Source organism: Lepisosteus oculatus, chromosome 3 (assembly GCF_040954835.1).
Source record: "Lepisosteus oculatus isolate fLepOcu1 chromosome 3, fLepOcu1.hap2, whole genome shotgun sequence".
In the NCBI taxonomy this organism is placed as follows: Eukaryota; Metazoa; Chordata; class Actinopteri; order Semionotiformes; family Lepisosteidae; genus Lepisosteus; species Lepisosteus oculatus.
In genome coordinates, this window is record NC_090698.1 from 20,261,566 (window position 1) to 20,289,023 (window position 27,458).

The window sequence follows — 27,458 nt, forward strand, 5'->3', positions numbered from 1 at the left end:
TTATCTTTATTGCCTAAATATAGTATGTAATGTCATATACATTATACAGTATTAGAACGTATCTCTGTATGCCAGTATTCCAATTCTTATTTCATTGGTCTGTGTAAAAAACATGACTAGCTTTAACTTGCTTAGAACTGCTTAGTCACTGTATCGAAGATGTGATCTCTCTTCTACTGTCCTTAGGTGCAGAAGCTGATTTTAAATATCTTATTTTAACATGATCAAATATAAATATTTCTGTTCATTTTATCCTAGGGATTTTATTAGAAACTTTCTCTGTATCTTAAATGTGTTTTTGCTGAGGATCTTAAAGTATCTCGAAACTATAGGTTATGAGGTACTGGAGCATTTCATACTTAGAGACTAAGGCTCTGAAATACAACCCTTATATTTTATTATTTTGTAGCCTTTAAAAAACTTACATTTTTTAGTTATCTTTTTAATAATCTATTTAGTAATATTAGCTGTTTTTATTTGTTTCCAGAATTGTGAAAGGATGTGTATGTGTCACATAACATTGTACATCTATTATAGGTCTGAATAGTTCTTGGTACCAGATATGAAGCTTTCTTTAGGCTGACAGGGCTTACTACAGTATGTTTATTCACCTCCACTAGTATAGAAAACGCTAGTTTTCAACATGGATCCTGAGTTCTCAAATGTACCTTTATATATTTTGCATTGTAAGGCCACTAGTTTTTTTATCAGTGACTCACTTTACCCCACTGTTGTATTGAAAAGGCCATTCTAATGTTTTCTGTGTGCCAGTAACATATGGAAAATGTTTAGAGACTGAAAACAGGATTAGAACATGTTTCCAAAAAAAGATTATATTTTCACTGCAACATTATTTTTCCCCTTAGATGGCCAGCTGGATAATCTTAAACCTAAACGAGAAAGAAGATAATATCATAGTAGTTTGTATAATTTGGATTTAACATCATTCCCTATGTTAATGTTGCCTGGAGAGGACCAGCTTTCAGCTGCCTAGACTCATCTCCTTCTGTAAAAAGTAAGCGATGTTCATCATTCTCCATTCTATCCTCCTCTCTCTTCATAGGAACATATGAGCAAGAAAATGTCTGAAATAACGTCAGCTCCTTTCTTGAGCGATAAATCACAGCTGTTAATCCTTTCTTTCTTTCTATGGCTCAGCAGCATGAATGTACAGCAAATCTCTTTGAACCACTCTTGTCAGCACGTGGGTTGCTTCCACTTAAGTAACACGATTAGCTTTGGTCAGGACAACACAGTGACTAAAGTTGCAAAAATAGTTGCTTTTATTTAAGCATTTCCTTGCAACACATCATCTACACAATAATGGCACTTTCAATTAGCTTATGGCATTAATATGAAAACTAGCAAATTGTAAGTAATGATTTTTTGTTCAGCTGTAATCTAAACCATCTGCCTCTCAGTGCAAGAGAGTTCGACATTTTAATCCAGATTATAGCTGGCATAACTGTTTTTTTTCTCGTTTGTTTGGCTTCTACTCTCCACCGTCACTGTGCCCTTGACAACAGGGCTGGGCAGCCGCAGTCTTGTTAGTCAGACTCTTGTTGGATTTTGCCACTGGAAAAACAAATATTGGGGGCTTCGAAAACAAAAAGAAACCGGGTCGCTCTTATTAAAAAGCTTGACGCCACCCGCACAATGTCCTTCCTTTTGAAGAACATGGTGAGCAGCCAGGTAAAGAACCTGGGGCTGGGAGGAGGAGAGGAGAAGAAGGAGGAGTCCGGGGCCCCAGCAGACCCTGCCGCAGCAGCGGGGATGACCCGCGAGGAGTACGAGGAGTACCAGAGACAGGTTTTGGAAGAAAAGTAAGTGCCAGCTTTCATTTGGCAACACGTATAGAGGGACCCTCACAGGGATACTCCCAAGCTACAGAAAAGGTTAGCTAAAGGCTCCAATATCCTGAAGCAATTAGATGAGGCTGATTTTTTAATTTTAGTAACAAAAATGCAGTGAATTCCGTATGACAACAAGGTGACGAAAATGCACAATTTTAAAGAGTTTGGCAAAGGCAGGATGACATAAGGATTCCACCCAGTGTAGTTCATACAGTATAAGTTACTGAAACAGAACATACGCCTTCAAAAAAAGAGTTAACACTGTCAAGTTGTTCCTCCAAGTACTAACATCTTATCTTATCAAGACAGACTGTTCCACTATTACTTTGGACCTGTACTTTGGACAGGTTTTGTTTTTGTGACTGGAGTCTTCCACAGACTTGTAGGGCAAATCTGAGCCAATCCAAATCATAGTAAAGGTTAAAAATTCCATGATACAAGAAGAAAAACATTACATTGCTGTTGTTGGTTCCTGTTTTTTTATTTATCTGGACAGAACTGCCATTTTTCCGTATCTGCAGCACCCTCGATAGAAGTATTATACTCCCAACAGGAGTATCACTGCATAAAGAATTGCCTTTTTTTGCTCTGTAACAATACTCTTTGCCTTTGTTCAGTCTGAGAACTCAATAAAGCCAGCCAGCCACAAATAAGGACAAAAGCAGTCATATGACTGATCTACTGCAGCCTCACATCTTCTCATAATCTACCATCCAGTCCCCTTTGACGTTTGTTGTTTAGTAGGTATTCAAGAGAAATGGGAGAGGTCGTATAAATATATTTTTGTGCATAATGTAATTGTGGTAGGATTGAAAAGTCGCTGCTGTGCAATCATAAGGGTTTAATTATACCACTTCTTTTTAAGGGTTAAAAGAGGAGCAAAATAATTATCTTTCAATTTCTGCATATTTCACAATTGGGCACTTCATTGAGGGAGGAATCTTTCTACATAATTAATCTTTTTCACAGGTCAAGACAATTTATTTTTACCTGCATCCAAGAAAAAAATAATATAATCTGCTAGGAAAAATGACAACAAAAGTACAGTACATTAATGATCATATTGCAAAATATACACCAAGATTAACTCAAAAGTATATTTACTTGTGAGTATAATTACAATAGAAAGATCCATGGGCCTGTACAGGTTGTTTGATAGTTATGCTGCTGCCATTTTACCTGTAATTGTATTTGCTGTAATATAATAAGCAATGTTGAAAGTCCTTTCAAATATTGTTAATGTTGCTTTTCCATGAAATTATTCTGTATTTGCTGTAAGTAGCTATGCCTCTAATCCATGATTGTAGCAACTGGGACTGATGCATTGCAACTGAATGTGTTCTTTCATAGCACCATTATACGAACTGTTTTCAACAGATTATCATTTTCTTTCCATTGCAATGATTTAATTGTAGTAATTCATTTCTGGCAGATTGATAAATTATGTTCTATATTTATCCTGTGGTTGGCCATAGCAGAGCCATGATAATACTATTTTTAAAACTCTAAATCAGTGCTTTAAGGATTAGTGTTGGGGTCAGGAACCTCTTACCAGCTTTCATGACTCATGTTCTACAAAAAATACATTTCAGCTCTTTGATATATATTCTTTAGAAAAAACTAAACCTTGTGACTAAGTGGTAAACATTTTTAAACTTATTTGGAAACAGCAGAGTTAATTACTACTGTGCAGAAACCAGTATATATAATGAGAGGTCTGTTTCCTAAAAAATGCAATTTCCTTCTATTATGTTCACTGTTTTGAAGGAACTTTTAATGTCTTAAAAAATAAAATGATAAAAATTGTCAATAAAAATGTATGTGTTGAAAATGCTTATCCTAAATGGCTTTTTCTTGTGAATTTCACTGACATGTTTATCCAGAATAACTATAAAATGTTGAACTAAAAACATCCAATGGCATAACAAATCTCCTTACTAGTTCTCCCTTCCTCCTGTGCCAGGCTTTAAGATTTTATTCTCATACTGTATGTTCTGTGAATTAAGTATTTTCCTTCTGATTTATTAAGTAAATGAACTATGAAGTTTTTCTAAAATATAACTTTTTATATATAAACTATAATTTTTGGAACCTTGAACCTTGTCCAACAATCTATTTGGTACAACAATTAACCTTCTTATTAATTTATGAAACACGATTTTACTGTTTGTTTATTGTATAAACCACAGGACATTACACATTAGTATATGGGAACATTCTTACAGTCATTGGAAATCATAGAACAAAAGAAGCACATAAGAGGAATGTACAAAAATTACAGCTTAATTTTACCTGGTGAGTTTCTTATACTGTATAAAGCCCACAATCATTTCACAGTGAGAATGACAATGACCTTATACAATAGACAAAAGAAGATAGGTCTCTAAATTCAAAGGATCAGGATCTAAACAAATATCAAGGGAATTCTGGCTATCATTTAATAATGTGTAGAACATTTATAACAAGTAGAGTTTTCAAATCCATCCATCTGTTTTGTTACGCTAAGGATGCACCTTATACAGGACACCAGTCATTTGTAGGGCATATATACACATGCAAACAATCGCACCATGGCCAATTTCCCTAATAGTCAATTAACCTACTAGTATGTTTTGGGACTGTGGGAAGAAAGAGGAGCACCTCAAACAAACACAGAAACTCCACACAGAGAGCACCCCAACAATTGAACCCATGACCCCACCACTGCAAGACAGCAATACTAACCACTGTGCTCCCCTAATCTACACAAACTGCCCTGCTAAAAGTTGAAGGTGGACCAAATCCCAACTGTCAGATTTTAAACCTTTTAGTCAAGTTCGTCATTTTTGTTATATAGTATATGTATATTATTCATATACTGTAGTATTTCAAATAGGTAGCTGCGTCACCATTCGTAGGCATGGAATGTGTTTTCAGTATGGACTAAACTATTTTCTTGTTACTTATTATTCATATACATTCTACTATGGCCTGTCATATTTTCCAACTCTATGCCTACCTGTTTTAATATATTTAAAAATCTCATTAGTTTTTATACATATTTTGGCCATGTGCAAGTTAAACGATCCTATGGATCTTTACACATCACACCTCAACTAGCAGTGCATTAAAATGTGAATTTCTCGTTGATAGGTCCCATTTTTACAATCTTAGTTGAAGTTTCCTTAAATACGTAATTTCAAAGTCCATTTTCTGTATGGTTTCCATTCCCTTCACACATATTATTATTTTGTGTGTTTATTCAATAGAATGTTAAGGTTTAATAGAAATCAATTCCTAGTTGACTTATTTGTAAAATAGTATTAGCAAGTCTGAACGCACTTAGCGGTTTATAGCATTGCTAATGTTCCTTCTGCAATGATTAAAAAAATAAAAGGAGAGTTTTGTAATATATTAAGCACCAGGCATAGTTAACCACACTTAGTCTAAATAACTTACTCTGAAGCCTAAAGATATTTATTTTGTAAAGCTAATCTGCATCTCAGTGGGAGAAAGGCTGACACCAACGATGCAGAAAGGGAATCGAGTTTACATGCAAACTTCACTCTTAAGTCATGTGGCCAATTAGAAGCGCAATGAAAATAAGAAGTAGTGGAGAATTGTACTAAAACAATCCTATTGTGCTTGTTTTTCTCTTTTTCCGGTTGCAGAATGGAACGGGATGCAGAGTTTGCACACAAGAAAGCAGAAAGGGCAACTTTAAGGGTCCACTTGCGAGAAAAATACAGGTTGCCAAAGGTAAGGTACCAGTGACGTGTGCAGGACGATCCTTTTCTTTCTATATTGCCTTTTCATTTTTTGAAACAAAGAGTAAAGTAAAAATAAAAAGACAATCCAGTGTGGAAATGAAAAATTATTGTTCATTTATGAAATTATTTAAAAAATAAAGTTTAATAATCTTGTCAGAACCATTTTTTAATTAATTCCAAATGTTATTAAGTATAAAAACATATCTGCACTAATAAAAAGTCTTCAAGTTTTAGTCAAGATGATACTGTCATCCTACCCCTACGTTCTGAATCAGCTAAATTTAATTAATCCAAACTGTGTGGGGATTAAAGTATAGTAGAGCACATCAAATTGACCTTATCATATATTGCATGGCCGTACGAGGATGCTTCTACAAGCTTGCAAACATTGTGCCACAACTGCACATTATCTATGAGACATTTCTCCTTTTTTCAAAGCAATAAAATATGAAAATACTTACATAAAGACTGATGTCATCAGATTTTGGCAAGATGACTCAAATTAGATCCTAACTTTCCACTTGTTCTCAGTTCAGGCTTTCTGCAAGTTCAATTCCAGCAGATGTGTCCCAACAGTTAGAAAGCAACTAAAAGGTATTTGAACAAGAGACACAGTGGTTATGAGGAGGATCAGCACAACTGCACATATCTAGCTGAGCTGGAAGAGTTTCAATGTTGAATGGCATCTCAAATTGAGAGCAGTAAAAAGGCCAGTGTCATTCTAAAAATCCTCACAGCATTTTGGAGGAACAAGTAAAGGCTTATTCCAAGCCAAAAAGAGAAGAAAAGAAAGAAGGCTCCACAGCTGAAACGTGCTTCTTTTCTTCTCTTTTCAACATGGAATAAACCTTTACTTGTTCCTTTGCAGCCTACGCATGCTGACGCTACCTGTTTGAATTACTCATAGCACATTGATGGTTTTCCTCTTTAGAAATAATTGTCTTGGTTTTTCTGCATGTCTTAGATCATTATGCTGAACATCATTATGAATCAATGACTACATAACCACTCCAAAGTGTGTTTTGGGTATTGCTGTACTTTAAGAAAACTTCCTTTGCAGAAAGATTTCTGGATTTCTGAAGAGGCAAAGCAGAGGCAAGGAATGCATACGAAAAGCAGCATATGTGGAAGACTTCAAAGAAGGCGACTCGCTTTTTGTCTGTGACCTCTAGTTCCTTAGTTCCTGTTTCAGAAGCAATTACAATTTTGACAAATCACACATTATAGTGATATCAGAGAATGCTTTCTCTCCAACAAAAGCTGAGTTCACACCTACGTTTTCTTTTGTTAATGCCAACTTTCAGGGACATTTTATCAGCCACTAAGGCATAGTGAATTATAGAATATCACTATTTGACACTTTTAAAACTTTGTCCATGCTAATGGCATAAAACTTAAACTTTTGTGGGGGGGGGGGGAATCATAATTAGGTGCATACATCCCGTAACCAGTAAGCCCTGCATGGGCAGAGATACTAGCCTATTGAGGTGAAGCATAGCCTATAGAGAAGAGGACATATTCATGATGCGCAAACATATTATTTGTCAAAATTTGTCCTCTCAGTCGACTGGCTCTCAACTCCTAAGAATGAACATACAATGTACAGGTACTAGACTGCTTTTGATATCTGCTCTTGTCTGTGTGCTGCTAGCAATCCAACTTGTGTCTGTCCTATAGAAAGTCATGTTGGTGAAAGCACTGGCTCTTGTTTTAGTCCTCAAGTGGCCCAAGAGATATTGATTCATGGAGATTATACGTATGCTGTATTTGGAGGCTTGGCAATTGTGTTCTAGAAGTAACCTAGATCCAGCTCTGTTCTTCTACCTTGACACACTGGATTTGAAAACAAAAGACAAGCGTTAGCTTCCTTAGCAAGAGCAGTTCACAACCTCAGCCAAGTATGGTTTTAAATGGCATATTTTCTCTGATCAATGACATAATCGTGTACTGCAACAGACCTTACAGTTATGTCTCTTTGTGTGGATGACAGCAGCTCAGCTCACTTTTACCTCAGGTGTCCTAACTTGTAATCAGCCCTGATTTCTTACATAAAAATACAAATACCATATATTAGCCCTTTCTTCTTTGCATTAGTTTGTTGGTTTCCATCTCTACCTTTGCAGCTAGCCCTATGGCCAGGGAGTTGGCCAGATCAATTTGTCTTTTTTCACATACCCCAACTTGCTCTCCATGAGACACACAGACAGGGAGAGAAGCTTGGGGTCAGAGCGCATTCATACAGCACCCCTGGAGCAGTTGGGGTTAAGGGTCTTGCTTAGGGGCCCAACAGAGTAGGATTCCTCTGCCAGCTGGGGGATACAAACCAGCAACCTTCCAGCCACAGGTGCAGATCCTTAGCCACAGAGCCACCGCACCACCTGATTTATTTCATACGGGTTGCATGGCCTCCTCTCATTGTAACTGCTCTCATGTGATTGTTATCTGCAGAGTGAACAAGATGAGAGCATGATCCAGATCGCAGGAGATGACGTGGACGTGCCTGAGGAACTGAGAAAGATGGTGGATGAGGATGCAGTGGAGGAAGAGGAGAAGGACTCTATTCTAGGGCAGATGCAAAACCTCCAGAACATGGACATGGACCAGATTAAGGAGAAAGCCCAAGCCACCTTCACGGAGATGAAGGTGGCGGCAGAACAGAAATGCTCTCTGATGTGATAGGAGAGTTGCTCCGCTAGATTTCAGGTTTTAAGAACTTGTTCTTCTAATAAGATAAAATAAACTTAAAAAAACTTGACAGAGATTTCTTTCATGATATCTTTTTTCCCCCAAGAAATTGCTCTGAAGCTCAGAACAGATTATTTTCCTATGTTTTCCAGTTAACGCGTAGAACAAAACAAAATTTCTTGTAAGTGCTGTCTGAATAAAACAATGCTCAGATTTATTCTTTGCTCCTGGTTCCTACAAACTTCCATACACTGCTTCACCAGCGTGAAAGCTTCTATACCTGTACTTGTAATTTAGGTTTGTAGTGTATTTCATGTGAGCTGTTAAGGAGGAATATGAAGTCCATACACACTGTTAAACTGTATGTTAATTCAATCTTTGTGACTTTACATTATGTTACTTATGGAGTTTGAGGGATTAATATACAGTAATATTTAATTTGTTTAATTATATATTAAGATTGTTTTATTGAAATAGCATGCTTTATGTTAGACATATTTAGAAATGATAACGGCAGGTACACATTGCTCCACAAATTAAAATACCTAACTCTACTTTTGTGTGATTACAGTACATCTGAGTCAAGGCTCTTCTTTATTCAATGGAAACAGAGGCAGCACTTAAAGAAACAGCAGCTTTTTAACTAAAAAGGTATGCTGTTGACCACTATTATGGCTTGTGTTTACCATTCTAAAAAATATGCATTAATAATATGTTTTGTAATCATTAATGCTCAGATTTTAAAAAATAAACAATTCTTCAGTTGTGTATTTGAGTCTATAGGATTTAGTGTTTATTTTTTGTTTCATATTGTGATTTTCAGTTATTTTTCAAACTAATTCCATTGTTTGCAACTGTATTACTTGTATCCAGTGCATTTATAAATACTATTTGGGGTAACACAAATAATTGTCATTATTATTGTCCAAAGAAACATTGGATATATATTAAATTAATTTTTGAGTCTGAGAGCATAATCTTTGTGTTAGGAGATTATTCAAAAGGTCCAACTCCTGTCTTTATCAAATATTTCTTTCATGCACACACAAAAAAAGAACCTTGGTTTAATTTTCAGTCATAACTGAAAATAAATTTGAAAAAGGGTTATTTGTTCCCCACAATAATGAAGATTCTGTTTTTTGACAAAATATGTTGTAACAGTTATTCTGTCACAGTATTTTTGAAAATAACCTACGGACATTGTGTACAAAAAAGTATAGAAAAAGCAAAATGTACATTCAAATCTGTAGAAATGTTTTCTTCTTGAAAAGCTTCAAAATTACCAATGAGTTAAGTTTTAAAAATAATAAATGAATGAAAGAAAAAAAGAAAAAGCCTTGTTTTCTAAGGGAAGAGCTGTATGGAAGTAGAAAGTATTTTCAAATATTTTAACTACTTTCAATGGGATTATCAAATTGATTTCTATACAAATATCAGTAAACTGCAGAACAAACTGCTGCTCTGATGGTGAAACATAAATTTTCATGTTGGTCACTAATACACAAAGAATCACGGATCAATATAAGTAACAACTTATTCTATGCCACTATTGTATTCTATTATATTAAGGAACAAACCGATTAGGTAGAATTTCATACACTAAAACAACAATGAGCACAACATACTGTACTTCCATCAGGTACTCTTGAAAGACAAGTTTGCAAATCACTAATGACTATCTTAAATTTTGTCAATAAAGTTAAAAAAAATATCTACATGTATTATCATATATTTTCACACTACTGTTTATACTCATACTCCTAACACAGTGATGATACTAAGTGAAAAAAATCAAAAGAAAGGAATATCGAGGCAAAACATTATTTTTCACCAATCACAGCAAGTAGTATCATAACATCTTATTCAGAATATTTTTAAGAGAATAGAATTCCTGAAACTTGGAGAATTTTACATGGTTTGTGTTATTGCTAGTGCAGTTTGACAATTAGATTAAACTGCCTGATCGACAGTATAAATAGAATAATTCAGGCAAAAACAAATCTCCTCGATTAATTTAAAGCTGCGCAGGGCCTGTTGCAGGAAGGCTGAAGTCCAGTGTTTTATCCCCTTACTCGTGTTACAGTGACTGTAAAGGGATTTAGAAAGGAAATCCAGGTGTTCTTTTATTCTTTTCATCTCTGTGTTGGGGATCATGTAGTATCATTTATGTTATCGGCCTTTCTGCTCCATTTTCAAATTAATTTTGAGTTTTTTTAAACTGTCTACCAAATTATTAACATAGATGGTTTACTTATTTGAATTACTTATTTGAAATGTGTACAATGGGCACAATGACCATGTTTTGTCTTTAAAAGAAATTGGACCATCAATTACTTATCATTTCATTATACTACGAGATTCTCGCATTATGCTTTTTTCAACAAACTTCCTGTTACTGAACAATAAAGTTGTGTGGCCTCAGTTCACCAGTGACATTAAGACATTTTTAGAGTCTTGGACTACAAATATAAATTAATCTAGTTACTACTTAGAAAAAATAATGTCTGCCTAATTTTTCTATTTGTGTTCTATTTTAATGTTCTAGAAAAAAAAGAAATATTGGGTGAAAATGTGACATATAAAGTAAATGCCTGAAAATAAATGTAACAGCTCCCATTTCAAGTGTACAAAACTGAACAGGAAATTTAGAGTTTATATTTTATTTTTGGGTAACACTTTAAGGAATTGTACAGTACATGACACTTCAAATGTATAATGAACTTAACAACATACAATTATCAATAAAGACAGCATAATTTAGAACAATTACATACTTTTGATAATTTGGAACAAGCAGAAATTAGTTTTAGCAAAAAATGCAAATTATCATGTGTTTTTTACTGCTAGGTTGTTTACACTTTGTTAATTCTCTCTAAATATATTACAGGTTACAAAGAATTTATAAATATTTTCAACCAATAACAATACTACAGAGAAGAGGCACATTTAAATGTCAGATTTTGGCAATTTCTAAAAAAAGAAAGAAAGAAAGCACTATTTCAGCAATAAAACAAGTGTTGGAAATCAGATGTCAAAAATTATTCAGGTAGTATATAAAAAAGAGATTTTTATATATTGTGTGGGAGCTTTAAAAAAAAGTGACACTTTAAAATGCATCTAAAAAGCAATTTGCATTTATTCATGTAACTCACAACTCCAGTCTATGTCTCCATAACAACTCTCAATTACCAATCATTTTGAAAGCAGTTAATGTATTTGTGAATCATCAGTAGGGATAGTAATAGTGCCACTATTTATCATGCTTGCATTTAGGGAAAACATAATGTCAATGATAATTTAAGTCAAGATAAGTAAGTATTCATCTTCATAGTGAGTACTCATCTTCAGGAATGTACAGAAATAGAGCATTCGGGAGATCTTTCACATTCGGGAAGCTTTTTCACTACACCTTTGCATGTGTGTTTTGGTGTACTGTGAAGAACATTACTATTCTTAATAAAGTTAATAGTCTTAATAAAGTTATTTTCATTTGTTTTTCTTGGTAGGATATTTCAGGGCAGCTGTGGAGGTTCTATCTATACAAACAATTCTTCTTCTACATCTCATAACCCAGTAGCTCTTCACATTTTGTTTTTGTCAGTTTCCCTGTAGATGGACCCTCCACTTCAGAATCTTTCTGAATGGTCCCTTTTCATTAAGTACCCATCCCAAAGTTTTGGATTGGGCATCCTTTTCACTTTCCTCCTTCTTTTACAACACAGGAGGCCCACCAACATAAACATGAGAGAAATCATGTTTCAAAGTTTCTCATGTTTTGCTATCAAATATGTTTCCTATTTACTGTTTTGTTACTCACTCAAAACTATTTTTTCTTCTGATAAAAAACAAAACACTGTGGCTCAGTACTTACAGCATGCAGATTCTTTTTTTGTTGTAGCATATTATTTACAGTACATGCTATTGCATTTAAAAAGGGGTAAAGGGTTATTATTATGGTTTCTTGGATAATTATGCAAACTTCAAAGACAACTTAGGGCTTACTTTTTACTATACAAAACATATTGCTAGACACTTTAATGAGGCAACAAGGTGGAAGAAACATACCAGAGTTTTGACTAAACATTTAAAATGAGAAAATCTGTGATAATCTTTTGGTAGGAATTTCAGCATTGTTTTCATGGAGTTATCATGCCATAGCCTATTTCATGTGAGCTAGTGTTTAAGGTTCTTGGGATTTAAAGTTTAAAAGATTAACAGCTAATAGGATCACTTTAGCTGAGGTTGTCATCCCATCAAGTTAAATGCCTTTGGCAGGCTCTCTTAAGTAATTTGAATTCAATTAGGCTAATTGGAAAACAAGAGAAGATGGATTGCATTAATGTAGTTTTACTTCATGAAACTTGTCCTCGGGGGAAATCAGACAATATGCTAGTTCCTTTAACAGCTAGGTACAATTACATTTAATTAATGCAGAGGGGTCAGATAACTACACTATACTATGATATTCATTCACTAGATCTGCAATTTTCCATTGGCACTGTATGCTTGAGATTGTAGAAAGGTGCTCTCAGCTGTAACAAATTAATTTTACCCTTGCCATTAGTAGAGTTCTAAATGATATCTGTGGAAGTACTTTCAATTTAACAACAGTTTGGTCAATCTGATTTTCCGTGTTCCAGACCTGGTAATGGTTTGTGTCATTTTATTATCTGAGAGCTGTTGTTGGTACTAATTAAGTTTTGAACTCAATATTGAGAAAGCCCATCAGGAGCAAAACTGGACAAATCAGAGCCTCAGATTCACAAACTTGTCTAAAGTAAAGCTTTCTATGACTGCACTAAAACAGATGAAAACACGATCTACTGCCAGAGTGCATAGAGTAAGTCTGCTACACTACAGAATTGCAAATACTGCAGTATGTAATGTAAGTATGTAAGTGCAATAACACTCAATTACATAAATGTATAAAATAAAATAAATTAAGAAAGTATATTTTTTAAAATACATTTATGAAAAAGAAATACATAAATATCCCTTATGGTACTATATTTTTCAAAATGCTCATGTATACAAAGGTGTTTTTATGTGGTTACAAAAAAGAACTTTTGTGATTGCAATTTATATTTATATGGGTTTCGGTACCCTCTGTCTCCAACAATACTATTGGCTAGTTCGTTTGGAGTAATGAATATTTTATGTATATTTATAAATAACTTATTCATTCTAGAAAATTATGGATAGTCTAGTCCTATCCTAATTCCTAAAATTCCACACAGTGTGAGAGTACTTAATATAACTCCATATACTGTACTTCAATACATATTTAGAAATATTTATTTACTCTCCTAAACAGGGGTTTATGCATTTGGTAAAACGCATAAATATTTTAGACGATGTACTCTAAATGTACTGAAAAACACTATATATTAGAGATGGCTATAAATTTACCTGTAATATTAACCAGTAATATATGTCATGGGTTCTATTACATATTTCTAGCATCAACCATACTGGGAAATTATATTTTTAACCACGCCAGACATGTTATTGCAAATAACACATTATATATTGTCAGAACAGAATACTTTAAGAAGATAAAAAATTAAATACTTCTAATTATACTTCACAAATACGTAAATTAGCCTAACAAATCATTCCTGGCACTTTAATTTGGTCCTATTTGTGAAGATTTAAGTCTTCATTACACTAGAAAACAACATCTGAAACATGAATTGATGTAATCCTAAAATATATTCCATAAGAACATTCACTAATATTAAATACAAGCGTTTAAGTACTTAACATATTTACTATAACATAAATACAGAATGAAATGATAATATATTATAATACAATTCTTTGAAGCAGTACTTATTACTACCAGATAAAATTACATGCTAAGTATATAGTACTAATAATAATATAATATATTTTGATGTACAGCATTATTTTCCAGTACAGTCAGGAAAATGGTATATCACAAATTTCCAGCTACCGAATAGATGGCATATATTTTTATGAAGTTACATGAATTGAAGTTACTGTATACAGTATATATGAATTGTCTGAAGCACCCCTGGTACAAACATCAACACAAGAGATGCAGATGCAGATGCAGATCCTGTGTTTTTAATGATCAGTTGATATTTCAGCTACAGGGAACATTAAAAAAGCAACATGGATGGAAATAATATTGTAAGTAATTCTGAGAATATAAACAGGCTTTAAAAATCTATTCATTTTAAATTATTTTTTAGAAACGGTTGCACATACAGTAGTTTGAATAAGGTATGTTAAAACAACTCCTGTTAAGACATTAGAAGCATGTGTTTTTCTCAGAGTTTTATTTCTGATACATTGACATGTGAATGCCTTATTTTTTTCACAATGAGGTTTCCGTCCTAAGAAGCAAACATTTTGAACTTTTTGCACATTGGGACACAAATCAAGCAGAAAGCCATCAAGACACCAAACTGATAATATGACTATAAAAGATTGCTTCAATTGAAGCAGAAAGGGTTTTGAAACATTTTAACAAGACTCAAACAAGCATAAAGTGAAATATAAGTAAATACCTGGAAATTAGTATGTTGTCAAATAATTAGTGAAATACTGTACACACACAAATCTACTTTCCAGTTTTAAATTAATATTGTTTTGCATGGTCAGTTGTTCTGAAATAATATGTAAAATCATATGTATTTTCTTGGATTTATCACAACTCAAGTTGAAACAACTACCAATTATTTGATTAAATTATATATATAGTACAGTATATTACTTAAAATCAGAATATTATCCTAAACTGCAGAAAACCTAAATAATTCATTAAGGATTTTATTGAATTTTATTTATGATTAAATTTGCATTCTCAAATGTTTTATCTAAATTTTATTAGTGCAGGTTTTACTCTGAATCATAAATCTATACTTAATCTTGTAACCTATAATAAGTTCTCAGTTAATTACATTAATCATAAATTTTGTTTTTGACCATTCACTTTCATAGAAACTCTCAAAACAGGGTTAGATAAAAATGCAGCAGATCTAATGGGGGGATCACTAACCCATATATAATGTAATATTAAAAGCAAATTAAATGTGGAAAAGAGTCTATTTTCTACCATTATTGAAAGGAAGACACAATTCTCATTTGAGTAATTATTGACGTATTTCTAATTTTGTCAGAATGGGTAAAAATGTACTGTAAGAGTTATTAATTGCTTGAAAATGAAAATGGATCATATTCTACAGTAGTTATTGATATTTTGATAGCTCTAGATAAGAATATGCTGATCCCCTTTTCCTTGATTTGTCCATATTTATAACATACTAATGTATGAATATTTCTACCCTGCGATGAACTGAATGGACTTGCATCTGTTGCTTGCTCTAGCTCTCCTGTGACCCTGAATTGGAAGAAGCAGTTAGAAAATGGACGTAATCTATATTATTGTTGCATTGGCTTTATAACATTTGGTGAACTGTAGTTTGGTTTTAAAATTATTTGACAGATATACAGTAATTCTGTGTTCTTTTAATCTCCCTAAGGGAGTGCCTCAGGGTTCTATTGTAGGCCTAGCTGTTTTCATTACATTTTAATATGAGCCAAAATGTAAACAATGCATATATGTATTAATACGCTGTATTCTTGTTACTAAAAATGTACAGGCAGCATGTGGTATCATTTTGAAACCTTTGTATTATATCCGGATAAGACTAAATAAATGTCATTCAGCAATTCTAAAAATCTTTAAAAAATATTTAAATTGAAATATTACAGCATCAACAGAGACAAATGTTTGGGTTTTAGTCTGGTATTAGTTGCAAACCTTTTACAGATAATCTCTAAATGATCTTGATCACTTCATGATTTATCACAGACAATGAAACACATGAAGTGTTTAGGGGGAAAGGTTCCTTAATTTAACTTTATTAGACATCAATTAATATCTCAGTTAACATTAGTTTTCAGTTTCAGGTATATGTATTGATATATCAGTAGGAGGTTTTATTTATTTTGCTCTTGCTTCTTGAATATCTTTCCAACCTCACATCATTGAAATATTTAAAGCCATGATAGATGAGATTGTTTTCTAAAAATAAATTGTTTTTTTAATTAATTCTTTTGGTTATTTAAATGTATGTATTGTTATCAGGAACACGTAATAGGTTTATTCCATGCTGAAAAGAGAAGAAAGAAAACACAACGTTTTGGCCGTGGAGGCTTCATCAGGTGTCATTACTGTATGTTATTGTTATTATGTTTATTGTTAGTATGTTATTTCCTTAAAGTTGGTATAAATGGGTGTGATTGTATTGCGGCTAACTTCTTGCAAAGTCTCTTTTGGAAATTTAAATCTTGAACTCAGTGAGACTTCCTGGTTAAATAAAGAATACATAACACATTCATTAAACTAAAAACATAAAGGCTCTGATGGATTCTGCTCTTTTAACTATTTTATCTTTTGACTATTTAACAGGCTCTTTTAACTATCACATTGTTACATTTTCTTCTACAGAATTCAAAGACTGATTAGTTATTTAATATTGCTTTTCAATATGTTTAGCTTTCTGTTACAGAGCTTTTTTTTGTATTGTAGAAGCAAGACGTAATTGCTTCTACTTACAGACCTCCTAGCTTTCCCCAAAGACAACATATTTATTTCTGGATTGCTAAAACAAGTTTTGGGGTATAAGGGATTGATAGTACCAGAGGTACTATCTTCTAGTAGATGCACTTTGTGGATAATAAAGGATATGTTAGTGTCACAGTATTTGTCAAAATAATGCTAAAGGGAAGGTCTGATTTCCATTGTTTCTCATAGATTTGCAAAGCCTATCTGTGCCTATCACGTGCCTTGTGATGTAGCTAACTAGGAACAAAAGGGAGTGTCTTGATGCAGAGAGTGTACTTATCTCCTTGTGAATTTGTTTGGCCATGCTGGGAAGTTTACAATGCTGCATTATGGTCTAAAAACCTGCGCCACCATGGTGTTGAAAACATTAGGTAGTTGGCTTTAGCTTTAATACATCCATAAATTAAATTAAATTCAAAATGCTTTATTCATCCTCATGGGGGAGCAATTAAGCAATTGCTAAATAGAACTAAAGCTATGAAAAGGAGTCTGATAATGATGCAATACATGTCTCCACACATTGTTTCAATGTATCAGTCAAGGAGCACTTACTCTGTATTCACTAGGCTGGGGCTAGTGGCTAAATGTATGTGTCTATGGGTAACGTAACACAACACAAGTCTTGGACCAGTTGTTCAGGGATAGTACAGATTTTCTTCCAACCTTATGTGCATATTGTCCAGTACCCATTTTTCTTACATGTTTTTCTGATTCCTCTGATGTTGTCAGGATTCCAGGGCTTTTTTTTTTTATCCAAGACAACAAAATCTGAATACAGCTTTTTTGCTAGATTCAAATTCTTATATACAGTATATACTGTACAGTATATGATAACTCATGTCAGTGATGCTGACATGGAAAACATGCATTCACATAATCTTCTTAATATCTGCATGACTCAGAACACATTTGCATAACAACTAAGTATTAGAGAATTACAGTATAAGAAAAATATGCAACTTCAAACTTAAGATATTTCATACAAACCATTTCTATATTCTCAATATTCTTTTGTTATTAATAAATTGGTCATTTGCCTGATATAAATTTGTTTCCTTGTTGGCCACTTGTCGCTTAATATTGACTCTCTCCAATCCCTTATTCATCTGTTCTTAATTGGATTAGTTGTAATATACCGTACAGTCAATTATATAAAGCTTTTAAATCTGCATTACAGAGTGGCTAAATCACGTTTTAGCACAGTTGCACAGAATTGTAGGTTTCTTTTATAGCCTAAAAATAATATAAGGTCAAAAGACAAACTCCAAGATATGTACAGGAAATTGTCGTTTTCAAATAATTTTATGAAAAACTGTTTATGTGAACAATGCATTAATAAACAAATAGCAAGTAAAAACTTTATAACTGAATTTAGAAAACTTTGTAGCTGTGTTCCATTCCCCAATTCAATGCCTGGAGCATAAATTTGGCTCAGACAGAGCAGCCATTCATGTGTACTAAATAATCAAACTAGTGACATTCAAGCATTCTTGGAGTCTTTCCATTCATTTCTTCTCTTCAGATATCATTATTTTCTCCATATATAATCCTCTTAACGATTTCTACCAACTGCCCTTAGCTCCTTACTGACATTTTACAAAACTAACTGGACATGCAATTTATGCATTTATCTGTTTACCAGATCTTTACCACTGTCATATACTTGGGAATAAATATAATAGTGTTTATAGTTTGCGGTTTTCATTGCAGAAAACAGTTTTCTGACAGTAATATGAGGCTTGATGTCTGTCAGAAGATTTTTTTCTAAGAGCAAGCCACGATTAAACTGTGCAGTCCAAGCAGAGCCTTTCAGATTGTTATTGCTTTTGCAGTCACTATACTGTATAATGCAAGTTGGGTGCTTCAGTAGGTGATCTTTGATATGCTATTTTAACTTATATAACATAGAAAAATCAACATTTCATTGAGTTTTTCAACAATATCTCATTGAGAATTGTAACGAAATATACATATGCGATATACATACTGTACATGCATGAACAATGCATTCCAAATTAGAGCATTTAAATTCCAAAATACAGTTTTGTTTGCCTGACAATACTTATATATATATAACCAATTCGAATAAAAAGCAAATTATTTGACTGCGCATTTACTGTAATCTGAAAACTGAGAATGTATTTTTGAAGAGATGTTTCATGAGGGAAGAGATGTTTTTTTAAAGAGTATGTTTCATGTTCTCCCACAGCCCAAAAATACACCATAATGGAATAATTCTTCCAATGTATACATGTTCTTACTGTAGTTATTTTAACTTTGAAATACATGTTTTGTTGTAGCCTGTCTCCGACAATTAACGTAAAGCGCAAAAAGTATTTCAGGCGGAAAAATCGTTTTTGCGGCGTTTGCTGAACGCTTGTTGGAACGTTGTTATCTCACAGCAGAAAGGTAGTTTACACTTTTTCAGAGCCGTTAAGCGTGCAATTTCTATGCATTCTTCTGACAAAATTAACCTTGAAGTGCTTCCATGATCATCGAAATTATTATACAATATTATATTTAAAACCATCTACTGTATGCATCCGACAGAATAGGAAAGCCTGTTGATAATAAGTCTGACATCCTAAGAACATACAGTAGATCATAATTACTAAAATCGGAATTGATATGCCAAGTCACTTTTCCCCAAGGCACTACTGACCTTGACAAAGGAGTAACCTTAAGTTCTTGTCTAGGTGGTAATTTAACGAATTTTACAATTGTGTCTTTGTAACACTGTGCGGTTTAAGGTTACAGTTTACAATACAAGAGGGCTGTTAAAACAAGATTCACAGTAATCACATTTTGTTCACATAGCCTTCAACAAAAACCTCAAAATAGGAAGTATTTGTATAGTATTTGATGAACTAACAAAGCACATTCAACAAGATTGGCTGTAGTAAACCTGCAGAACAGAACGCGACAATGGCCAGTGAATAATTGTTCGAAGGTTTTCCAGATAATACTATCGACTCCACTGAGGAAACAAAAGGCAACACAGCCAAGGTTTTTTTTTCTGTTCGCCCCTTCTGTTTCCCCTAAAAAACTATTAACTCCCAAGACATTCTCCTTCTGTCGCAAACACTTCTGCGGTTAAGTTGTAAACAGAGGATAACATCACCTCCAATAATTGGGAAAAGCTAAGTAGTTTAAAAGGAATTAACTGTTGTAAGAAAAGCACTAATCCCCTTAGCAGCGTGTGGGCAAGAGTTTACCAAACTGCTGTCAATGTTTGATTAGTGCTAATTACACGTATTTCTTTAATATCGAGGAAGTTAGAAAAACATATCAATTATTTCCGTCTTAAATTAAGTGAGAATTCTCATTTAGAAATATTGCTCCTTGTAGTAGGAAATCAGTAAATTGACATTGTAAACTCACTTAATTGTGAATAAATAAATCACATAGTAATGTGCATAACATATCACAGGGAATTCCAAGATTTTAAAATAAGTGTGTAATAATGATTAAACGTTTTCAATATGTACTGTAGGCCTGAACTTCTTATAATTTAAAACTAGTGGTCTTTATTTGTTTCAGTCTCCCTGTACTCGTCACACTATTGAGTTTGGACTTATGTGATGTTACATACAATAAATGATAGCCCGAAGTTTCTACAGATTCAAATGTCAAATATGCAGTTTGAAAGGATACTGCTGAAGAACTAGCCTAAAACTCTAAATTCCCAAATAATTAGATACATAAAACCACACATCGCTCTTATATACGGTCCCTATTCTTAATTTAGTCAAATTTACTCAGTCCCATATTTTTGGAAATTTTCTTAGATATTTAGCTTTCATGGTTTAAATGTAATATTGAATTAGGCCCAATGTACAACTACTATTCTTTAAAATTAAATTAAATGTACAGAAAATTAACTTTTACTGTAAACTCTCTCTTTACTGTGAAATTGGGAGTACTTGAATAAAAGATATGATGTATAATAAGTACATAATAGCATAAAAATAAAATATTATAGCAGTGATAGCAGCCGTAGTAATACTATTGACCTGGCCAGTAGATTTAGACAGGCCTATGTGATTATTTCCCTCTATCATCATAAATGAATTCTACACTTTTTTATTATATCAGTGTTGATACACATTCTGATCAAGATGCCAAACGTTAATCTGATTTGACATCTTGAAATCTGTGTGCTGATTATGATTGTGTAATTATTATTTTGTTCTACCTTAAACTGTAATCTCTAGCAAGCCCCTTTTGTATTCGAGCCATCAAGAATATGACATCTGGAAGAGTTAAAGATGGTTTTAAGATTTATGTAAGGCGGTTTATAAAAGGCTGACCTGTTACAGTATCTACAAGAAACTGGGAGGAGTTAAAAAATATCAGCTCATTGGGATACACTGTAACCCTACAAACCAGGGGCTAAGGGAATCTGACGTTCTTGTCTGACAGGCCAGTAGGGGCTCTCACTGGGACAAAAGGTTGTATCCGAGGAGTTCCTTTAAAAACCCAGGAAGGAGTGACAACGGCACTCTTTTCCAGCATCATACAGAAGGTCATTCTTCATTAATCTGGAAGATTATTTCTTTCAAAACAGACCGTAGTCAGCGCTCTGTCATTTCTCTTTGTGATACAGCCGTATCAGTGTACACTATTTTTTTACATCCATACTGTCTGTTCCGACAACCAAGTATTTTTATTTACATCACACTGAAGGGGAAAAAAAAGTTGTATCTTTAAGGACAAACTACAAATGTGTAGTTTACACGCCTTACATATGAGGAGAGACGCTTTATAGGGAATTTCTAAATGCAAAAATTCTAAAAAAAAAACTATACAAACAAAACCACATTTATCACACCTGCTTCTTGATATATTTTTCCCTTCGAAACTTGTTCAGGAGGCTGCCAGTTGTCCGCGAAAGCACATGCGTTTCCTTGGAGCACCACCTGAAGAGATGGAAGAGCGACTTTCTCCTTCAGGTAGTTTAGTACGAAGTCCCGGGAACACTTCGAGAATCCACAGTATTGAAGCAATTTTGGGATTTACTAAAGATGAACATATCCTTCACCCGGCATTTTCCTCAAACGGGACGACGAGACTTGGAAAAGATACCGAACGGAATAGCTCCAGGAGCTGCTGTAACAAGATGTCCCCTCTCAAGAAAGAGCAAGATTCTAAAAGTTTTGAAAGTAAGTTATCATGAGCAACATCCATTGAAATGTATTAGTTTTGTATGAACATGAGTGACTGATCACATTTATTTATAGATGTGTACAAATGCTATACATTAGTTGTGTGAAAACCTCTGTATTTCGTTTACAGTTTTTGTTGTTGAAGGTGTAGAGGTCAGTGTTAAATTTTTGAATGAGCGTCTGATTGTTTTAAAAGCATTGACATTTCCAGTAAAATACACGAGGGTATTAAGTGTAACTGTCTGCTGTACGTGAGTGAGAGTTGCAATTTCACAATTTGTGTTTATTTTAATGCAATGGTCATTTAGGTGTAGTGATTTAATGGAAGATCATTTTTGAATTTGGAACTCCTTGGAATTTTTACCAAAAAAAGTCTAAAACTAATTTGAATCACAGATAAACTGCACATTGAAGTTAAATTCATTGCATGTGCCCATTTATTTCAGATGTGTATTGCACAAGTAGTTCGGGACCTTCAATCAGTCCCGATCTACCAGAAAACGAGAGCAAGCTGTCTGATGAGGACCATCCGAAGAAAAAGCACCGGCGGAACAGGACTACATTTACAACTTTTCAGCTACATGAGTTAGAGCGAGCCTTCGAGAAGTCCCACTATCCCGATGTGTACAGCAGAGAGGAGCTGGCGCTCAAAGTAAACCTGCCTGAAGTTCGAGTTCAGGTAAAACACGATAAGCAATACTACTTAACTACTCAAATACTACTAACGACTCGAGTCATCGCGATTAAAATGAAGGGCAATTATGACCAAACAAATAGTAACAGAAATCCAAAGAAATCACAGGTTAGTTCTTTATGCCAAAAATAAAATTAAATCGAATGATTTACTTAATTGTAATAATAATTTAAATTGATCTTTAATACTATACAAAATGTTGTACTAAAAACATTTTGTCTAGAATAAGAGTACACGTCACATGGGCTTTTTAACTGTGTACATCAAAAAATATATTTAAAATCAAGCCTCTGGTTCCTGCATAGGATGTCCGGCGCAAAGTATACAACCGAATAATATGTTATTTAAACGAGAATATATAAAAAATATTGACACAATATTGATCATGCAATGGAACACGGTTCTTTTAAACGTGGACAAAACAAGGTATAATTAGGCAGTTTTTAAGATTTTTGTTTTATTGTGAATTTTCAGTTAAACAAAGGTATTTCACATACTGTCTTGGAAGCAGTCAGGGAATCTAGATCTAAGCAAATTAATTTAAATCGGATTTTGCAAGCCGTGTCAGGTATTTTTAAGTACATTTACTAAAGAAATTAAATATAATTCTCTTTTAGTTCTTGGGGTAAAACTGTTCCTCTAATTATTTGTAGTCCCCCTGTAACTGTAAGCTAGTGATAATTCTGTGCCTTTGGAATAGTTTTACTTTTGTTGAAGTTGCTGACAATGATTAGTAGTTGTCGGATAATTATTGTTTTTTGTAAATTATGTGAAAATGGCAACTGGAATCTCCCTCATATCGTTGCAATATTATGATCTAAAGCAATACAATATTTAGATACATAACGAAAAGTAAACACCTGTTTTTTCTAACTTCTACGTGTTTCATACTTCATACATAGGAGACGTTTTATTCGAGTATCAATAATAAGGCTTTGACAGTTATAGAAAAACTCATAATAACAGTATTAGATTAAAATATAAACCCCATAAATGTGAAGCTCATATAGTAAAACCTATTATTTATTATCAAAACATATTTAAAATTAAGTCATAGATTGTTTTCAAAAGATTAATAATCCAAGGGCCCCAAAATCAAAAATTGTTTTAGAGCTTTAAACGGCCATAGTAAGCAATAGGCAGGGAAGTGGTGCAGTTTCTGAATATAGAAATAACAAATGTTGCTTAAGTGAATACTTCGATTTACATGAGTAATAGCGTGTTTAGAATATGTTGATAAACATATGATAAAGTTACGGATAATAATGCATACAGTATTTTATTCCTCTGGTATTATAACTCATAAGTAATATCTAGATATCTTGCAAGAAATCTATTGGTCCTATTTTAACGGACAAACGAACCGCCAGTATTAAAATACGTTTATTTTAAAGCTTGGACACATTATTAAAAAGTCACTGAGGAAAAACCCTGATGGTTTCTCATGTTTGTTATTATTATTATTCACAGACCTCTGCGTTACAACTAAAATATAAATTATGAACTTTGTTAAGGAGCATTTCCTCCCGCAGTTTAAGATTGAAAACAGTTTGTCTTTTGCATTTCGCACTTAGGCATTTTATTTAAAAACGCTTATATTTATAATTTAAAAGTGAATTAAATTGCACACGTTTCTCACAAAGCACACTCATACTAAAAACATGGACGGTTATGTATTCAGAGTATTTGTGTTGTATTTATTTTGTTTCACTGGGAGTTATTTATGTCTCCGTTAAAAGCGGTGCAAAATTGAAGGTCATTGAGGAACATTTAGCTCTAATTCACTCTTCACTATGATGCAACCTGTCAAATAGCAAGAACTATATTCATCAATGGAATCTGTTCTGCAAATGCTATAACATCTGTTGAATTCTTTATTTTCAGGTATGGTTTCAGAACAGAAGAGCCAAATGGAGACGGCAGGAGAAACTGGAGGTCAGCTCAATGAAACTTCAAGATTCCCCCATGCTCTCTTTCAGCAGGTCCCCTCAACAATCCCTGAACAACCTCAGCAGCAGCCTACCTCTGGAGCCCTGGCTGACACCCCCTATCTCCACATCCGCCACTCTCCAGTCTCTACCAGGCTTCATGCCTACACCTCAGGGGCTCTCAAACAGCTACACCCCTCCACCTTTCCTCAATTCGACAGCCATTGGACACAGCCTTCCACACATGGCTGCCATGTGCCCACCACCCCCGTATCAGTGTGGAGGCTCTCCATTCATTGACAAATTCCCTTTGGAGGACTCTGATCCGAGAAACTCTAGCATTGCCTCCCTGCGGATGAAGGCAAAGGAGCACATTCAATCAATTGGAAAAACATGGTAGGGCTGTAAGAGCTATTGTCCTCTGTATGAAACTCACCACATTTGCTGTGTAATAAGTGCCATCGGGAAGCAAAATGGTCATGATTCCAGAATCCATAAGCCCTTTTTAAATGGGTGAAAGCTTAAATCCTTTTGTCTTTTTAATGGTTATTTTGAGAACAAAGCAAAAGTCTGGTTTGAGCTCAGACTCATTGTTTAGATTTAATCTAAAGAAAGCTATTTATGTTTGTTTGTCAATATGACTATCATTAATCAAAAACTGAACGTAAACGTGAAATTCTACTGAAATTCTTTCACAGATATTGTAAAGTTCTGTTAAGCACACATACAGTAGGTGTCTTATTTTATACTTTTTTTCTATGTGCACCCCAGAACATTTTTTAATGTAGAAACACAGATGTTTATTAAATGCGTCCTTCATTAAAGGTTTCTACAGTTTTTTTTTCTATTGCTGTGTGTGGGAGGATGTTTAAAATTTACTTAAGCCAATAGTTCTGAGTAGTAAATGTTATTTTTATACTATACTTTATAAATATAAAGGAAATCATTCTGACACAACCCTTGTATTTCAACAATTAATTCATTTGACAGAACAGAGTACCTTTTATTACAGCTAATCAATTGATACTCTGCAACATCACAAAACAGTTGCAGTTTGGTAAAGACATCTGCAAGTACATATACTCCAGGGGATGTTGTCAAAGCATTCTTTACAATGTTTTCACAGCTACAATTTAGCATTAACACAATGGTATTGTAAAGATCACTTGTCATCCTGAAATCATCACTGCAATTCTATGTCTGATTGTCTCACTTAACCAAAGCAGACTCCTGCTGTGTCATTTTACAAACCTTGGTCAAACGTTTTGTCCATGATAAGAAAACCACAGGATATTACAGGTATGGAAAGTTCTCCTTCTCCTTTTTCTGTCTTACAGATGACCAACTATAAAATAAATGCAATAATGTTCAGAAAAATTCCAAGTGGCAGGTGTGATGCCAAAATATCAATGTTCATGTTTTTGTCAAAGATTGAAGGGGAACAAATAGCATTTCGTTTGGTCCAGATTTTGTTTTGTTGCTTCTGAAGATGTCCATTGTTGAAATATTGAAATATAAAACTGGATCTGTTTACATTTTTTTTTTAAATAACTCAGTTCGTTTTCTAAACCAGGCCAATCAGAAATGTCAAGTGTGCTGTATGGTTGAGCAGACCATAGTAATATTCTCCCTTCTTCAAATTGAGGCTTTTGAAAACATTCCCTTCTATACTGATGTACAAAGAAATCCAATAATGGGGTCTAATGGATTTCTTCACATAACAAAGGTATCAAACAGAGCCATACAATTTGTAACAAAAGATTAAAAAAACGGGTTAACATCTGAGTATGAAACATGGGACACTGTCAAAATGACAAAGACAAAACTACAAATTTAGAGTTGGGTATGACCTCCATAAGCATTTACAAACTCCTGGCAGCACTGGCACATAAGCCTCAGAAATCTCTATATGTAGTTCTGTGGGATGTTCTGCTACTTGTCCTGTGCAGGCACAATCAACAGATGATGGTTGGTTTCAGTTGACTTCTGTTAATGGTATTAGTAAGTTGGACCCACAGATGTTCTATTGGTCTTTTGGTCTTTAGAAAAGTCAGGACACAGCAAGATGTCTGTAATCCTGAAATGTTTACAATTTTTCACCGTGATTCTAATACTGTGTGGTGATTCTTTGACCTTTTTGAAAGTTGATGCTACTTGGTTGGCTTGGAATAACAAGATATTTGCCACACCAGTCTCACCATTGATGACATTCACTAATTCCAAAGCCCATATACATATACATATACATATACATATACATATACATATACATATACATATACATATACAGTACATATACATATACAGTACATATACATATACATACTGTAAACAAGAATATGCATTTATTTTCACCACTTGTCAGATATCCCATTATCTTTCCAATAGACGTTATGGGTTGTTTGCAGTGTGTAAGAATAAGAATGATAAACTTCAACATTTAAAATTATTCTAGTTAATAATGACAACAGTTACCCTAGACCCAGCAAAGGATCAATATGCTTGGTGTGGTGTGTTGCAGTGAAGATTAATTGCCTTTTAAAGGGAGGTATGTCACTGGAGAATAAAAACAGAAAACATGTTTAATTGTTTCACAGAAAGTCTTCTTCTTTCCTAAGTATATAGTGTCTTGAAAAAGTATTTAAACTCATATTATGGTGTCCAGTTTTGTGAAATGACTAAATGATGCATAAACCATCCATCCATCTATTTTCTAGCTGCTTTATCCAATTAAGAGTCGTGAGGAGCAGGAGCCTATCCTGAAAGCAACATGCATAAAGCGGGA

At 33.8% G+C, this 27,458-nt stretch overlaps 2 protein-coding genes across 2 annotated transcripts; both read left to right on the forward strand.

The window, feature by feature from the left end:
- Positions 1-805: 805 nt before the first annotated feature.
- Positions 806-11,122, forward strand: cplx4a (complexin 4a). The gene is made up of 3 exons (XM_006627140.3): positions 806-1,823; positions 5,504-5,591; positions 8,051-11,122. The coding sequence occupies exons 1-3, from the start codon at positions 1,657-1,659 to the stop codon at positions 8,276-8,278; spliced, it is 483 nt and encodes a 160-aa protein (XP_006627203.1). The 5' UTR covers positions 806-1,656; the 3' UTR covers positions 8,279-11,122.
- Positions 11,123-21,270: 10,148 nt separating this feature from the next.
- Positions 21,271-26,955, forward strand: rx3 (retinal homeobox gene 3). The gene is made up of 3 exons (XM_006627139.3): positions 21,271-22,048; positions 22,498-22,730; positions 24,630-26,955. The coding sequence occupies exons 1-3, from the start codon at positions 21,784-21,786 to the stop codon at positions 25,071-25,073; spliced, it is 942 nt and encodes a 313-aa protein (XP_006627202.2). The 5' UTR covers positions 21,271-21,783; the 3' UTR covers positions 25,074-26,955.
- Positions 26,956-27,458: the final 503 nt, after the last annotated feature.